Source organism: Bufo bufo, chromosome 4, assembly GCF_905171765.1.
Source record: "Bufo bufo chromosome 4, aBufBuf1.1, whole genome shotgun sequence".
In the NCBI taxonomy this organism is placed as follows: Eukaryota; Metazoa; Chordata; class Amphibia; order Anura; family Bufonidae; genus Bufo; species Bufo bufo.
The window spans coordinates 343,053,680-343,069,779 of NC_053392.1; the positions used below are offsets into that span (position 1 = coordinate 343,053,680).

At 43.4% G+C, this 16,100-nt stretch overlaps 1 protein-coding gene across 1 annotated transcript in view; it reads right to left on the minus strand.

Annotated features, from left to right (window-relative positions):
• The window catches only part of HDAC2 (histone deacetylase 2), an 81,241-nt gene that overhangs the window by 46,976 nt on the left and 18,165 nt on the right, over positions 1–16,100 (minus strand). Inside the window, exons 2-3 of the mRNA XM_040428895.1 lie at positions 7,458–7,570; positions 10–127 (exon numbers count right to left, since the gene is read on the minus strand). Coding sequence (XP_040284829.1) covers positions 10–127; positions 7,458–7,570 — 231 coding nt within the window. The remainder of the gene's footprint in view (positions 1–9; positions 128–7,457; positions 7,571–16,100) is intronic.

A 16,100-nucleotide genomic window follows, 5' to 3' on the forward strand; every position in this document is an offset into this window, starting at 1 on the left:
CCGACTTACATCTCTGCATTTGTTTACTGTACTCAGACATGTTGTCCGGTCTTATAGATCGTAAAAATTTTATGTATTCATCACTGTGGTACTTTGTCATCTCTTCAGCTGTTGCCTTGTGAGGGCGCTATAGAAAAGAACAGACAATGTATACACTTACACACGCACATACTAATTGTTACATAGCAACAAAACAAAGCCTTGCAACACTGCAACCCCCCCCCTTCCCCAAACATCCATGCCAATACTTTTGCATCTATTGGTACGGGTGCCAGAACTCATAGGAGCATTCCCATCTGAGACATTGATGGTATATTGATAGTTAGTCAAGTTCAACCAAGGGATAGGTGGGGACACGGATCCCAGAAGCAGAACCCATAGGGACCACCAAAGTGAAAAGCACACCTCGCATGCGAAAAATAGCAGAGAGAGTGTGCTCGGCTATTTTCAGTTGTACCATAGAGGTGACTGGCGAGCGCACCGCACATGCATGGCCACCTCTCCGTTCACCGCTATAAGACTGCTGGAAATAGCCAGGTCAGTGCTCTGCTAGTTTTGGAACTTCGATAGTGGCTGTGCATGCCGAGCTGCTCTCTGTTCTCTTTGGGGTCTCTTTCTGGGACCTGCACATCTCTGACATTAATGGCATATCCTAGCTATATGCCATCAAGGTTTGAGAAGGGAATATGCCTTTAAAGACAACGTCCAGCTTTTACTAATTCATGGCCTATCCTCAGGATCATCATTAGCCGATTGGCAAGGGTCCAGCACGCCGTCAATCAGCTGTTCAGATGTAGCGCCAGTGCCAGAATTACACAGCACTGTAAGCTGTCAATAGTAGAGGGAGCTTATTACTACAGCGCTGCTTCAAGTTAACAGCTGATTGGCAGGGGTGCAGCGTGCCAATCATCTAGTGATGGCCTAAGCTGGGCAACCCCTTTAGAGGATTTGTGCACGTTAATTGCAAATCTGCCACATGCCAGCTAATGCTTTAAAACAAAACATTATTATATACTCACCCCTCTTTCTCGCTTGCCATTCTCATAACCACCAGCCCTCCTCCCACTGTTTGCATACAAGGCTGCAGCTGGGATACAGGGGTTTGCATCCATGGGCGTAAGGATCGCGGTCGCAGGGGGTGCTTTCAGCCAGTCCACTCTGCTTTGCATTATAAAAGACAGTGCGGCTGAGCATATCTCCATCATCATGTCATGTCAGCAAGACCCAGTGCTGGAGTTCATGGGTCTTGGGGGATGACATGTGACATGATGACGCAGTGTGGCAGAAGGTATGACGGGATGTGTTCGCAACTTATTGTGCAAGCAGAGACAGAGCGGAACAGAACAGAGATAAAAAAATAAAAATATTTTATTTATGCCCACCCCATTCTGGGGGGGGGGGGCACCCAGCATTATGAACTTTTTAGAATTTAGAAAGGGAACCCGCTGGCTATATATCAGAAAGGGCAAAAAAATCTAATACAGAGTGAGAGGGGGAAAAATAAAATATATACAGAGCGAGAGGGGGCAATCATTCAACTATATACAGAGGGGGCAAAATGATATACAGTCCTGATCAAAAGTTTAAGACCACTTGAAAAATGGCAAAAAATCCTATTTAGCATGGCTGGATCTTAACAAGGTTCCAAGTAGAGCTTCAACATGCAACAAGAAGAAATGGGAGCGAGACAAAACATTTTTTGAGCATTACATTTAATGAAAACAACGAATAAACTGAAACAGGCTGTTTTTCAGCTGATCAAAAGTTTAGGACCACACCTCCAAAAAAAAAAACTAAACCCCCCCCAAAACAGAAATCTAACTTCCAAACATGAACTCAGTAATGAGTAGCTCTGCCGTTATTGTTTATCACTTCAAAAATTTGTTTCGGCATGCTGGATGCAAGCGTTTCCATGAGGTGAGTGGGAGCATTTCTCCAAGCGGTGAAGACGGCCGCACGAAGGCCATCTACTGTCTGGAACTGTTGTCCATTTTTGTAAACTTCCCTTGCCATCCATCCCCAAAGGTTCTCAATTGGATTTAGATCAGGGGAACACGCAAGATGGGCCAAAAGAGTGATGTTATTCTCCTGGAAGAAGTCCCTTGTCCTGCGGGCATTGTGTACTGTAGCTTTGTCCTGTTGAAAAACCTAGTCGTTACCACACAGACGAGGGCCCTCAGTCATGAGGAATGCTCTCTGCAACATCTGGACATAGCCAGCGGCCGTTTGACGCCCCTGCACTTCCTGAAGCTCCATTGTTCCACTGAAGGAAAAAGCACCCCAGACCATTATGGCGCCCCCTCCACTGTGGCGCACAGAAAACATCTCCGGTGGGATCTGCTTGTCATGCCAGTAACGTTGGAAACCATCAGGACCATCAAGGTTACATTTTTTCTCATCAGAGAATAAAACTTTTTGGTGCTCTCTTGCAAAGTCCAAACAAGCAGTTCTGTGGCGCTTTCAAAGAGACTAGGTCTTTAAAGACGTTTTTGTTTTTGAAGCCCTTCAGTCTCAGATGCCATCTGATGCTTATGGGGCTGCAGTCAGCACCAGTAAGGGCCTTAATTTGGGTCGAGGATCGTCCAGTGTCTTGACAGACAGCCAATTGAATCCTCCGGCTCAGTGCTGGTGAAATATTTTTGGGTCTTCCACTTGACTTTTTTGTTCCATAACCCTCAGGATCATTTAAGAAATTCCAAATGACTGTCTTACTGCGTCCCACCTCAGCAGCGATGGCGCGCTGTGAGAGACCCTGCTTATGCAGTTCAACAACCCGACCACGTTCAAAAAGGGTGAGTTTTTTTGCCTTTGCCATCACAACGTGTGACTACCTGACAGAAAATGACAATGAATCCCCATCTTTGCACAGATTTGGCCTTTTAAAGGCATGTGGTCCTAAAATTTGGATCAGCTGAAAAACAGCCTGTTTCAGTTTAATCGTTATTTTAACCCCTTAAGGACCGGGCTCATTTTCACCTTAAGGACCAGGCCATTTTTTAGAAATCTGACCAGTGTCACTTTAAGTGCTAATAACTTTAAAACGCTTTGACTTATCCAGGCCATTCTGAGATTGTTTTTTCGTCACATATTGTACTTTATGACACTGGTAAAATGAAGTCAAAAAAATTTTTTTTTTTGCCCAAAAAGAATACCTAATTTACCACAAATTTGGAAAAATTTGCGAATTTCTAAGTTTCAGTTTCTCTACTTCTGTAATACATAGTAATACCCCAAAAAATTGTGATGACTTTACATTCCCCATATGTCTACTTCATGCTTGAATTATTTTGGGAATGATATTTTATTTTTTGGGGATGTTATAAGGCTTCGAAGTTTAGAAGCAAATCTTTCCGAAATTTACAAAAACTCCATTTTTAGGGACCAGTTCAGGTCTGAAGTCACTTTGCGAGGCTTACATAATAGAAACCACCCAAAAATGACCCCATCTAAGAAGCTACACCCCTCAAGGTATTCAAAACTGATTTTGCATACGTCATTAACCCTTTAGGTGTTGCACAAGAGTTATTGGCAAATGGAGATGAAATTTGAGAATTTCATTTTTTTGCCTAATTTTCAATTTTAACCCATTTTTTCCACTAACAAAGCAAGGGTTAACAGCCAAACAAGACTGTATCTTTATTGCCCTGACTCTGCTGTTCACAGAAACACCCCATATGTGGCCATAAACTACTGTATGGCCACACAGCGGGGCGTAGAGTGAAAGGTGCGCCGTTTGGTTTTTGGAGGGCTAATTTTGCTGGACTGTTTTTTTTACACCATGTCCCATTTGAAGCCCCCCTGATGCACCCCTAGAGTAGAAACTCCATAAAAGTGACCCCATCTAAGAAACTACACCCCTCAACGTATTCAAAACTGATTTTACAAACTTTGTTAACCCTTTAGGTGTTGCACAAGATTTAATGGAAAATAGAGACACAATTTCAAAATTTCACATTTTTGGCAGATTTTCCATTTTAATATTTTTTTTCCAGTTACAAAGCAAGGGTTAACAGCCAAACAAAACTCATTATTTATGGCCCTGATTCTGTAGTTTACAGAAACACCCCATATGTGGTCGTAAACTGCTGTACGGGCACACGGCAGGGCGCAGAAGGAAAGGAACACCATATAGTTTCTGGAAGGCAGATTTTGCTGGATTGTTTTTAGACACCATGTCCCATTTAAAGCCCCCTGATGCACCCCTAGGTTAGAAACTCCAAAAAAGTGGCCCCATTTTGGAAACTACGGGATAAGGTGGCAGTTTTGTTGGTACTATTTTAGGGTACATATGATTTTTGGTTGCTCTATATTACACTTTTTTGTGAGGCAAAGTAACAAAAAATAGAAATTCAGAAATTTCATCTCCATTTGCCATTAACTCTTGTGGAACACTTAAAGGGTTAACAAAGTTTGTAAAATCAGTTTTGAATACCTTGAGGGGTGTAGTTTCCAAAATGGGGTCATTTTTTGGAGTTTATACTCTAGGGGTGCATCGGGGGGGCTTCAAATGGGACATGGTGTCAAAAAACCAGTCCAGCAAAAACTGCCTTCCAAAAACCATATGGCGCTCCTTTCCTTCTGCGCCTTGCCGTGTGGCCATACAGCAGTTTACGACCACATATGGGGCATTTCTATAAACTAAAGAATCAGGGCAATAAATATTGAGTTTTGTTTGGCTGTTAACCCTTGCTTTGTTATGGGAAAAAATGAATTAAAATGGAAAATTTGCCAAAAAATAGCTGTTTTGGCACTGTTTTTATTTTTTATTATTTACAACGTTCATCTGACAGGTTAGATCATGTGCTATTTTTATAGAGCAGGTTCTTACGGACGTGACGATACCTAATATGTATACTTTTTTATTTATTTAGGTTTTACACAATAATATCATTTTTGACACAAAAAAAAACATGTTTTAGTGTCTCCATAGTCTGAGAGCCATAGTTTTTTCAGTTTTTTGGCGATTGTCTCAGGTTGGGTATCATTTTTGCGGGATGAGATGACGGTTAGATTTGTACTATTTTGGGGTGCATATGACTTTTTGATCGCTTGCTATTACACTTTTTGTGATGTAAGGTAACAAAAAAATAGCTTTTTTGACACCGTTTTTATTTAATTTTTTTTACAGTGTTCACCTGAGGGGTTAGGTCATGTGGTATTTTTATAGATCAGGTTCTTACGGACATGGCAATACCTAATATGTCTACCTTTTTATAATTTATCAGGGTTTCACACAATAATATTTTTGAAACAAAAAAAAAAATCATGTTTTAGTATCTCCATAGTCTGAGACCCATATTTTTTTTTTTTTTTTTTTGGGCCATTGTCTCATGTAAGGGCTCATTTTTTGCGGGATGAGGTGACGGTTTGATTGGTACTTTTTTGGCGTACATGCGACTTTTTTGATCACTTTTATTACCTTTTTTGGGAAGTAAGGTGGGCAAAATTTCAATTTCCTCATAGTTTTTATTTTTTTATTTTTATGGCGTTCACCGTGCGGGGAAAGTAACATGACCGTTTTATAGATCAGGTCGTTACGGACGCGGCGATACCTAATATGTGTAGTGTATTTTATTTTTTTTATTTTTATTCAGTGATAAATGTGTTTTTTTTAAACTTTATACTTTTTTCACTTTTTTTAACTTTTTTTTTGACCCAGACCCACTTGGTTCTTGAAGATCCAGTGGGTCTGATGTCCGTATAATACAGTACAGAACAATATATATTGTACTGTACTGTATTTTACTTACACTGAACAGATCTATGCTTTTAGCATAGATCTGTTCAGCACCATGGACAGCAGGATGCCTGAGAGGCGTCCTGTTGCCATGGGAACCTTCCCCGTCTGCTCAGTACTGGTCAGAACTGCGCAGACGGGGAAGGGTAAGCACAGGGCTGAGGGGGGCTCTCTCCCTCTCCCATCGGGGGGCTGCAAAGGCACAGCAGCCCCCCGATGGGAGAGGGAGGGAGCTCCCTGCGCTGTTAACCTTTTCCATACAGCGGTCCGTACGGAGCGCTGTATGGAAAGGGTTAAACGGCTGACATCGCATCGCAGATGTCAGCCGTTTATACCAGGGTGCCAGCAATGTGCTGGCACCCTGGTATACCCACTAGACACCAACGATCATTCAAGGGGAGGCGGGCGGGGGATCGCGATCCCGCCTGCCGCACCGCCCGCCTCCCGCACCTTACCGCACCTCCTGCGACACCCCCCTGCACCACCCGCCCACATATCATCATTCAGGGGTGCAGGGGGGTGAAAAATCATTATTTTAGACATACTAAAGTTTCTGATCCCCGCGGTCAGGGACCGCGGGGATCAGAAACTGCAGAAAGCGCTACAAACTGCAGGTCTGAATTGAATCAGCGATCGCCGACATGGGGGGGTCACAGGACCCCCCTCGGCATTGACCCAAGGTGCCCGGCTGTGTGAGACAGCCGGGATCTCAGCGCTGTCACCATGTCTGCAGACATGGTGACAGTTAAATGCCATGACGTGTATACTCATCATGGCGCGCTAATTAGCAGTGCGCCATGACGAGTATACTCGTCATAGGTCGGGAATATTTTCACACTATCTCCTTCTCTGATCGCTTCCCTGACAGGAATTGGGGCGATCAGAGAAGGAGAAGCACATAGTCCCTCCCTAACCCCCCCTTACCTGCCCCGATGCGCTGCGATTGGTCCATTACTGCAGAGGGACCAATCACAGCGATCGCGGGTGGGTCAGAGCGCCTATACAGTGCCTGCCGGCTTCTCTGGTTGCCTAGCAACCCCAGCACGCCGGCTTTACTGGAGCTTCAGCGCTTCGCTCCCTGCGCTGACAGTGAAAGCCGATCACGTACATGCACGTGGGGATGCGGTGAGGCACCACATTCCCCCACGTACATGTACGTGATGTTGCGTGAAGGGGTTAAATTAATTGAATGCTCAAAAAATGTTTTGTCCCACTCCCATTTCTTCAAGCTCTACTTGGAACCTTGTTAAGATCCAGCCATGCTAAATATGATTTTTTGCCATTTTTCAAGTGGTCTTAAACTTTTGATCAGGACTGTATATTACACTGAGTGAGGTGGCAAAATTAAATATATACAGCGTTGAAAGGGGCAAGATTCTAACTTATAATAGGGGGGGGGGCCCAATCCAAATTTTGCCCTGGGGCCCACAGAATTCTAGTTACGCCACTGTCTGCATCACATGACAGTGGCAGCTAATCACTGTCCTCAGAGGTCTCATGCTATATACAGGCATCATTCAGAATGGCGAGGGAGAAGGACGCAAGTATATATTCATTTTTTATTCTAAAGCATTAGGTGGCTTGGAGCAAATTTTTGATTAGCTTGAACAACCCCTGTAAATGTCTTTCAGGAAAAGAAAACAAAAAAAAACACACACTATCAAGGAATTTAAAATACAGTGCTTATCTAATGACAATACAGAATATTTCATAGACTCACATATATTTCCATCTTTCTGTAAAGTCCATAGTTTAGAAGCAAATTGTGAGTCATTCGTATCCTATGAGGCTTCATGGGGTGTCCTTGTCCATAGTAGTAATTTCCAATGTCGCCTATTCAAATAGAGAGGGGGAAAAAAAAAGGGAGGTCAGGGTATTTGTCTTGGAATTTACCAAGCATGTAGCCCAACCTACCACCTAATAACCCTACTGCATGTTACATCACATGGAAAAGACCATGTATATAGATTCAATGCAGCAGCATTAAAGGGGTTGGCCACTTTCTGGCTAATTGTGACCAATGAGTATGCAAGATGACTATATGGTACTTACTAATATTGCCTTTGTTGATATTATGTGCAATTTTCTATATTTCATAACCCATGCCTTCTTGTTAGGGCTCATTCAGACGGCCGTATGCTGTCCGCAAAAATGCAGATCCATTTTCTTGCGGATTAGATGCGGTCCCATTCACTTCTATGGGGCCCTTTTCTTCCATTGCACGGCTCAGCAAAAAATTGAAACATGTCCTATACTTGTCAGTGAAAATCAGGACATGGCCCTATTGAAGTCTATGGATCAGCAAAAAAATGGAATGCAATCCGGTTTATTGCAGACATGCTGAACTGTCCGCAAAAAAACTGATCCGCATTTTTGCAGTCAGCAGACGGCCGTCTGAATGAGCCCTTAGGCAGATCTTCTGCATTTTCAACATTCCAAACCTGTCTATAAAGATGGCTGCTGATGGAGGGTCATGTGTCCAGGGACATCAGTCTCCTGCACCTGAACTAAACTCCCAACAGTGAAGTACAGATGGCAGGTGAAGTCTATTCGAATACAGGGGACATTACATGGAGGCGATTTGCCTGGTCACATGACCCTCCAACAGGAGCCATCTTATATTCTTAAGAGTCATACAGTCATCTTACATACACATTGGTCAGCAGTAACCAGAAAGTAGCCAACCCTATTAAAGTTTTTTTTATTTTTTTTTTTTATTACTGCATTGTACTTATTTTAAGCTTAAAATCATTTTTTCAATTGGCCTTCATTAACAATATGGAATCTTTTTGTGTACAGATATGACATGCTCTACTAGCTGCCTGTGGATTTTTTGTCTTTTCAGTCATCTGAGGAGCAGACAGACTCCTTATCTCTGCTCTCACTTTATAAGAATGTGGCTTTAATAAGTGATGACCTATATTGATGACCTATCCTCAGGATCAGGGTGGATTTGATTTAAATCACAATTTAAATCACTAGTCAGTAAGGCTTAATTTAAATCATAGTTTTCTACATAAAGACCATTTCTTGCTGGTATAACTTATAATATGCAAGTAGATGAAGATTTTTAGAATAACAACTTTTCATATTAGTTTGATTCTGCATTCATAGGTTTGTAGAAGTTAGGATTTAGGTATTTTTCTTCAACTCTGTTCATGTTATAACATTTTTGCTGTGAAGAGGCATGTGATCTCTGCTGAGTCAAATTCAGTTTTGAGAACTGCAAAAGTAAACCAAGCATCTGTAATAATATCTTGTAGGCAGAGAAACTGCCCAATCTTACAAAAACCTTTGGAAGAGCAGGACATTGTGAATGGATTAATGGAATTTATTTACCCAAAAAATTACACATATAGAAACACAGAATGTGTCGGCAGATAAGAACTATTTGGCCCATCTAGTCTGCCCAATATACTCAATACTATGAATAGCCCCAGCCCTATCTTATATGAGGGATGGCCTTATGGCTATCCCATGCATGCTTAAACTCCTCCACTGTATTTGCAGCTACCACTTCTGCAGGAAGGCTATTCCATGCATCCACTACTCTCTCAGTAAAGTAATACTTCCTGACATTACTTTTAAACCTTTGCCCCTCTAATTTAAAACTATGTCCTCTTGTAGCAGTTTTTCTTCTTTTAAATATTCTCTCCTCCTCCTTTACCGAGTTGATTCCCTTTATGTATTTAAAAGTTTCTATCATATCCCCTCTGTCTCGTCTTTCTTCCAAGCTATATATGTTAAGGTCCTTTAATCTTTCCTGGTAAGTTTTATCCTGCAATCCATGTACCAGTTTAGTAGCTCTTCTCTGAACTCTCTCCAAAGTATCAATATCCTTCTGGAGATATGGTCTCCAGTACTGCGCACAATACTCCAAATGAGGTCTCACTAGTGCTCTGTAGAGCGGCATGAGCACCTCCCTCTTTCTACTGGTAATGCCTCTCCCTATACACCCAAGCATTCTGCTAGCATTTCCTGCTGCTCTATGACATTGTCTGCCTACCTTTAAGTCTTCTGAAATAATGACCCCTAAATCCCTTTCCTCAGATACTGAGGTTAGGACTGTATCACTGATTTTATATTATGCCCCAGGTGCATTATCTTGCACTTATCAACATTAAATTTTAGTTGCCAGATTTTTGACCATTCCTCTAGTTTTCCTAAATCCTTTTCCATTTGGTGTATCCCTCCAGGAACATCAACCCTGTTACAAATCTTTGTGTCATCAGCAAAAAGACACACCGTACCATCGAGGCCTTCTGCAATTTCGCTGATAAAGATATTAAACAATATGGGTCCCAGAACAGATCTCTGAGGTACCCCACTGGTAACAAGACCTTGGTCTGAATATACTCCATTGACTACAACCCTCTGTTGCCTGTCCCTCAGCCACTGCCTAATCCATTCAACAATATGGGAGTCCAAGCCTTATTCTATATAATTAAAAAAACTAATCTTTATTTCATGATGGAATAACCTTTGGATGGCAATATATTTTCCTCAAAAAGCATTTTATATAAAATAAAAAAAATCAGATTTAAATAAAATAAAATACAGATTTTTTTGTTTTGTTTATTTAAAAATCATTGATTTTTATCCACCCTGCTCCGGATAGGTCATTAATATCAGATCGGCAGGGGCCTGACACCCGGCACCCCCGCCTTTCAGCTGTTTGAAGAGGAGGCGCGCACCGTGCCAGCGCTGCCTCCTCTTCACCGTTTACCTTCTCGCAGTCACCTCTGCAGCGGTGAGCAGGTGTAATTACACGTAACCGTCCCATTCATTTCAATGGGACAGATCGTTCCCATACACTTGTATAGGAGCGATCCGTCCCATTGAAATTAATGAGACGATTTGGGTGTAATTACACCTGCTCACCGCTGCAGAGGTGACTGCGAGAAGGTAAACGGTGAAGAGAAGGCAGCGCTGGCACGGTGCGCGCCTCCTCTTCAAACAGCTGAAAGGCGGGGGTGCCGAGTGTCAGACCCCTGCCGATCTAATATTAATGACCTATCCTGAGGATAGGTCATCAATATTAAAAGCCCGGAGAACCCCTATCAAATATTCCCAATTATTTTATTCAAAAGGGAGATAGGCCTCAGGCCTGTTTCACAGTTGCGTTGTTGTTTTATGGTATTTAGATCCGGCAGAGGATCTCAAAGCCGGATACAAAACCTTTTCTGTTTAGTCCTCATGCATTCTGAATGGAAAGAGATTGGTTTAGGATTTCTTCCGTTCTGTCAGGATTCCGTTTTGTGACCGGACATAAAACCACTTTAAGCTGTGGTTTTGCGCCCGGTTATAGAAACGTAAAAAGACAGATTAGTCGCTAAAAACAATGTAAGACAATGGTTAAAGATTGTTTTTTTAGGATCCTAAAAAAACGGATCCGTCGCCCATTGACTTTCAATGTATTTAGTGACGGATCCGGTTTGTTTCAGTTTGATTTCACACAACCGCATCCTAATGGAACAGTTGCATCCTGATGTGCAAAATCTAAACTGAACCATTTATTTTTTCCAGTTTTGAGATCCTCTCCCGAATCTCAATACCGGAGAACAACATCGCAAGTGTGAAACAGGCCTATAAGGCTACTTTCACACTGGCGTTTCTGGGTCCGCTTGTGAGATCAGTTTCAGGGCTCTCACAAGTGGCCCAAAACGGATCAGTTTAGCCCCAATGCATTCTGAATGGATAGTCATTAATGCAATTGAAAACAGATCCGTCCCCCATTGACTTTCAATGTAAGTCAGGACGGATCCGTTTTCACTTAGACTTATTTTTTTAACCCTTTCATGACCAAGGGTCATTGATGCCCCAGTGTCCAGGTCAAAATTAACAAATCTGACATGTGTCACTTTATGTGGTAATAGCTTTGGAACACTTTTACTTATCCACGCCATTCTGAGATTGTTTTCTCGTGACACATTGTACTTCATGATAGTCATATATTTGAGTCAATATATTTCACCTTTATTTATGAAAAAATCCCAAATTTACCAAAAATTTTGAAAAATTCACAATTTTCCAAATTTCAATTTCTCCGCTTCTAAAACAGATAGTCATACCTAATAAAATATTTATTACTTTACATTCCCCATATGTCTACTTTATGTTGGTATCATTTTGGAAATGTCATTTTATTTTTTTAGGACGTTAGAAGGCTTAGAAGTTTAGAAGCAATTCTTACAATTTTTAAGAAAATTTCCAAAACCCACTTTTTAAGAACCAGTTCAGGTCTGAAGTCACTTTGTGGGGCTTACATAGTGGAAACCCCCATAAATGACCCCATTATAGAAACTACACCCCTCAAGTTACTCAAAACTGATTTTACAAACTTTGTTAACCCTTTAGGCGTTCCACAAGAATTAAAGGAAAATGGAGATGAAATGTAAAAATTTCACTTTTTTGGCAGATTTTCCATTTTATATATTTTTTTTCTTTAACACATTGAGGGTTAACAGCCAAACAAAACTCAATATTTATTACCCTGATTCCGCGGTTTACAGAAACACCCCACATGTGGTCGTAAACTGCTGTATGGGCACACGGCAGGGCGCAGAAGGAAAGGAATGCCATACGGTTTTTGGAAGGTAGATTGTGCTGGATTGGTTTTCTGAACGCCATATGTTTTTTAATTTTCTGCCGATCGTCTTGTGCAGGGGCTCGTTTTTTGCAGAAAGTGTTGAGGTTTTTATTGGTACCATTTTTGGGTACATAGGATTTTTTGATCATTCATTATTACACTTTATGGGGCAAGGTGACCCAAAAATTGGCTGTTTTGGAACAGTTTTCATTTATTTATTTTTACAGCGTTCATCTGAAGAGTTAGGTCATGTGATAGTTTTATAGAGAAGATCGTTACGGACGTGGCAATACCTAATATGTATACTTTTTCTTATTTATTTAAGTTTTACACAATAATAGCATTTCTGAAACCAAAAAAATGATGTTTTAGTGTCTCTATAGTCTGAGAGCCATAGCTTTTTTATTTTTTGGGCAATTGTCTTAAATAGGGTATCATTTTTTGCGGGACGAGGTGACGGTTTGACTGGTACTATTTTGGGGGTCATAAGCCTTTTTGATCGCTTGCTGTTGCACTTTTTGTGATGTAAGGTGACAAAAATAGCTTTTTTGGCACTTTTTATTTTTTAATTTTTATGGTGTTTATCGGACGGGGTCCATCATGTGATATTTATAGAGACGGTCGTTACGGACGCGGTGACACCCAATATGTGTATTTTATTTTTTCATTTTTTTATAGGAAAAGGCAATGTCTTTTTTTTATTTACATTTTTATTTATTGATTGATTTATTTTTACTTTTATTATTTTCACTTTTTTTTTTTATCAAGTCCCTCTTGGATCATGAAGATCCAGTGGGGCTGATAGTTGTACTATACTTTGCAATGCTCTTGCATTGCAAAGTATAATACTTCCAGATTGCCTGTAGGTGGCAGCACTGGACGCCTTTGCCATGGCAACCGGACGCTTTTAGCAACCATCGGGTGCTGCAATCACAGCGCTGCAGCCCCGATGGTGGAGAGAGGGAGCTCCCTCCCTCTGTTAACCCCATGGATGCCGCAACCGCAGCATCTATGGAGTTACAGGAGAGTGTCAGCATAGAGCTGACACTCTCTGCTGATGGCGGCGGCTCAGGAATAGAGCCGCCGCCATCACACACAGAATGGGGAATCGGGGGCAGCGCTGGAAGGGGGGGGGGGAAATCGGGGGGTACAGACTACAATGGGGCAGGAGGGGCGGCTAGAAAATTAACGCATGGGGCGGGGAGGGGGCGGATCGCATGCCATCAGGGCAGGAAGGAGATGAGCGCAGGAGAGGGGCACAGATCGGCGGGGCATAGATCGGGGGGGGGGGCACCAAGGGCTTGGAGTGGCACAGATCGGGGGGCATGAGGAACACTATCGGCTTTCAGGCTCTGATCTGCAGAGCGCAGATCAGAGCCTGAAACCTGCATTTTAACACTGCCGCGATCCGATTGGTTAGTCTGCACAGACTAACCAATCGGATCGATTGCCGGCAAGGGGCCACTCTGATTGGTCCCTTTTAGGCATTACTGCACTGTATGCTGTCCATGACAGCACCAGGACAGGGGCAGAAGCTTTAATCCAAGCGCTTTGCAGCGCTTGGATTAAAGAACTGTCTTGACGTTTATAGACGTGATAGCTGCACGGGGCATGTGCAGCTATCACGTATATATACAGATTGCGGTCGGGAAGAGGTTAAAGAATAATGCAAACAGATACGTTCTGAACTGATACAAGAGTTTGCATTATCGGTGCGATTCCGTCTGTGCAGATCCATACCGAACGCTGGTGGAAGCAGGTATTTTTCCTTTCCTCATTCAGAACACATACAGCACAACGAGCGTGGATGTGTATGGGGATAGCGGAGTATAGCTGTTGGCCAAATGAGTGCTTGTCTGACCGCTATACAGTATAACGTGTACAGGACAGCTAGCCTAAGTAGTTTTATTTACCAATCTTAATGGAGAATAATACTATAAAGGAAAAAAATAGAAAGAGCTTTAACATATCCAGTTTTATTGGGAAATATGAGGATTTTTGAGGCATTTCTTTATTATAAAAAGCACCCAAATCAATATTCATTAATTGGCTGCAGCACCCAAACTTGCCTCTTAACAGAAGACCGAGGTTCTCAAGGCATCTGCAAGTTCCACATGTAAGAAAGGCTTGTATTTTGAAAAGGTACACATTAGGGCTGCAACGAGTACTCGAGTAAATTGAGTAACTAGACACTGGAAAAACCTAGATGCTAATTTTTTGCATCGAGGATTCGTTTGTGCCATCTGACCATGGAGTGTGAGTGAAGCGCTTGCTACTACTCACCACTCCGTGGTCTCCCGCCAGCCGGCGCTACACTGTATGCTCATGTACACACACTCGTCAGGATGTAGTACACGTAAGCGCGCACTATGACCTGACATTGTGCATCGTGGTGAAGAAGAGGATGAAAGAGCAGTGGAGTGTCGACAGTGCCCCTACAGGAAAGGTAAGTATTACACTGGGACGGATTGCTAGGAGCGGAGATGGTGGCACTGGGGGTGCTCAGGGCACAGAGGACTAATGGCATAGAGGACTAGTGGCATGGGGAGCTTGATGGAACAGAGGACTGGTGGCAGCTGATGGCACTGGGGGGAGCTGATGGCACAGAAGACTGGTGGCACTGGGGGGAGCTGATGGCACAGAAGACTGGTGGCACTGGGGGGAGCTGATGGCACAGAAGACTGGTGGCACTGGGGGGAGCTGATGGCACAGAAGACTGGTGGCACTGGGGGGAGCTGATGGCACAGAAGACTGGTGGCACTGGGGGGAGCTGATGGCACAGAAGACTGGTGGCACTGGGGGGAGCTGATGGCACAGAAGACTGGTGGCACTGGGGGGAGCTGATGGCACAGAAGACTGGTGGCACTGGGGGGAGCTGATGGCACAGAAGACTGGTGGCACTGGGGGGAGCTGATGGCACAGAAGACTGGTGGCACTGGGGGGAGCTGATGGCACAGAAGACTGGTGGCACTGGGGGGAGCTGATGGCACAGAAGACTGGTGGCACTGGGGGGAGCTGATGGCACAGAGGACTGGTGGCACTGGGGGGAGCTGATGGCACAGAGGACTGGTGGCACTGGGGGGAGCTGATGGCACAGAGGACTGGTGGCACTGGGGGGAGCTGATGGCACAGAAGACTGGTGGCACTGGGGGAAGCTGATGGCACAGAAGACTGGTGGCACTGGGGGAAGCTGATGGCACAGAGGACTGGTGGCACTGGGGGGAGCTGATGGCACAGAGGACTGGTGGCACTGGGGGGAGCTGATGGCACAGAGGACTGGTGGCACTGGGGGGAGCTGATGGCACAGAGGACTGGTGGCACTGGGGGGAGCTGATGGCACAGAGGACTGGTGGCACTGGGGGGAGCTGATGGCACAGAGGACTGATGGCACTGGGGGGAGCTGATGGCACAGAGGACTGATGGCATGGGGGGCGCTGATGGCACAGAGGACTGGTGGCACTAATATTGCCAGTGTTTATGCCAAAGGCACCTAGTGGTCTGTGAGCTGTGCTTCCATTCTGCTCTCACTTCAGTAATATTTGAGCGACATCTGGTAGAAGGATACGAGTGGCCATCATGTGTCCTACTTAACATTTACACATTTGATTTCTGTGATGAAGTAATCATCTGTAAATTAACTGACAGGTCAGGACTGCCGCACTGGTTCACTTGACACATTTGCACCTCTTTTCATCATTTGTGCATGCTGGTTTTATACTGTAGATTGCACACCTGCTCTATTGTAGGAATGAGCACATCAAATTGCTAATAAAT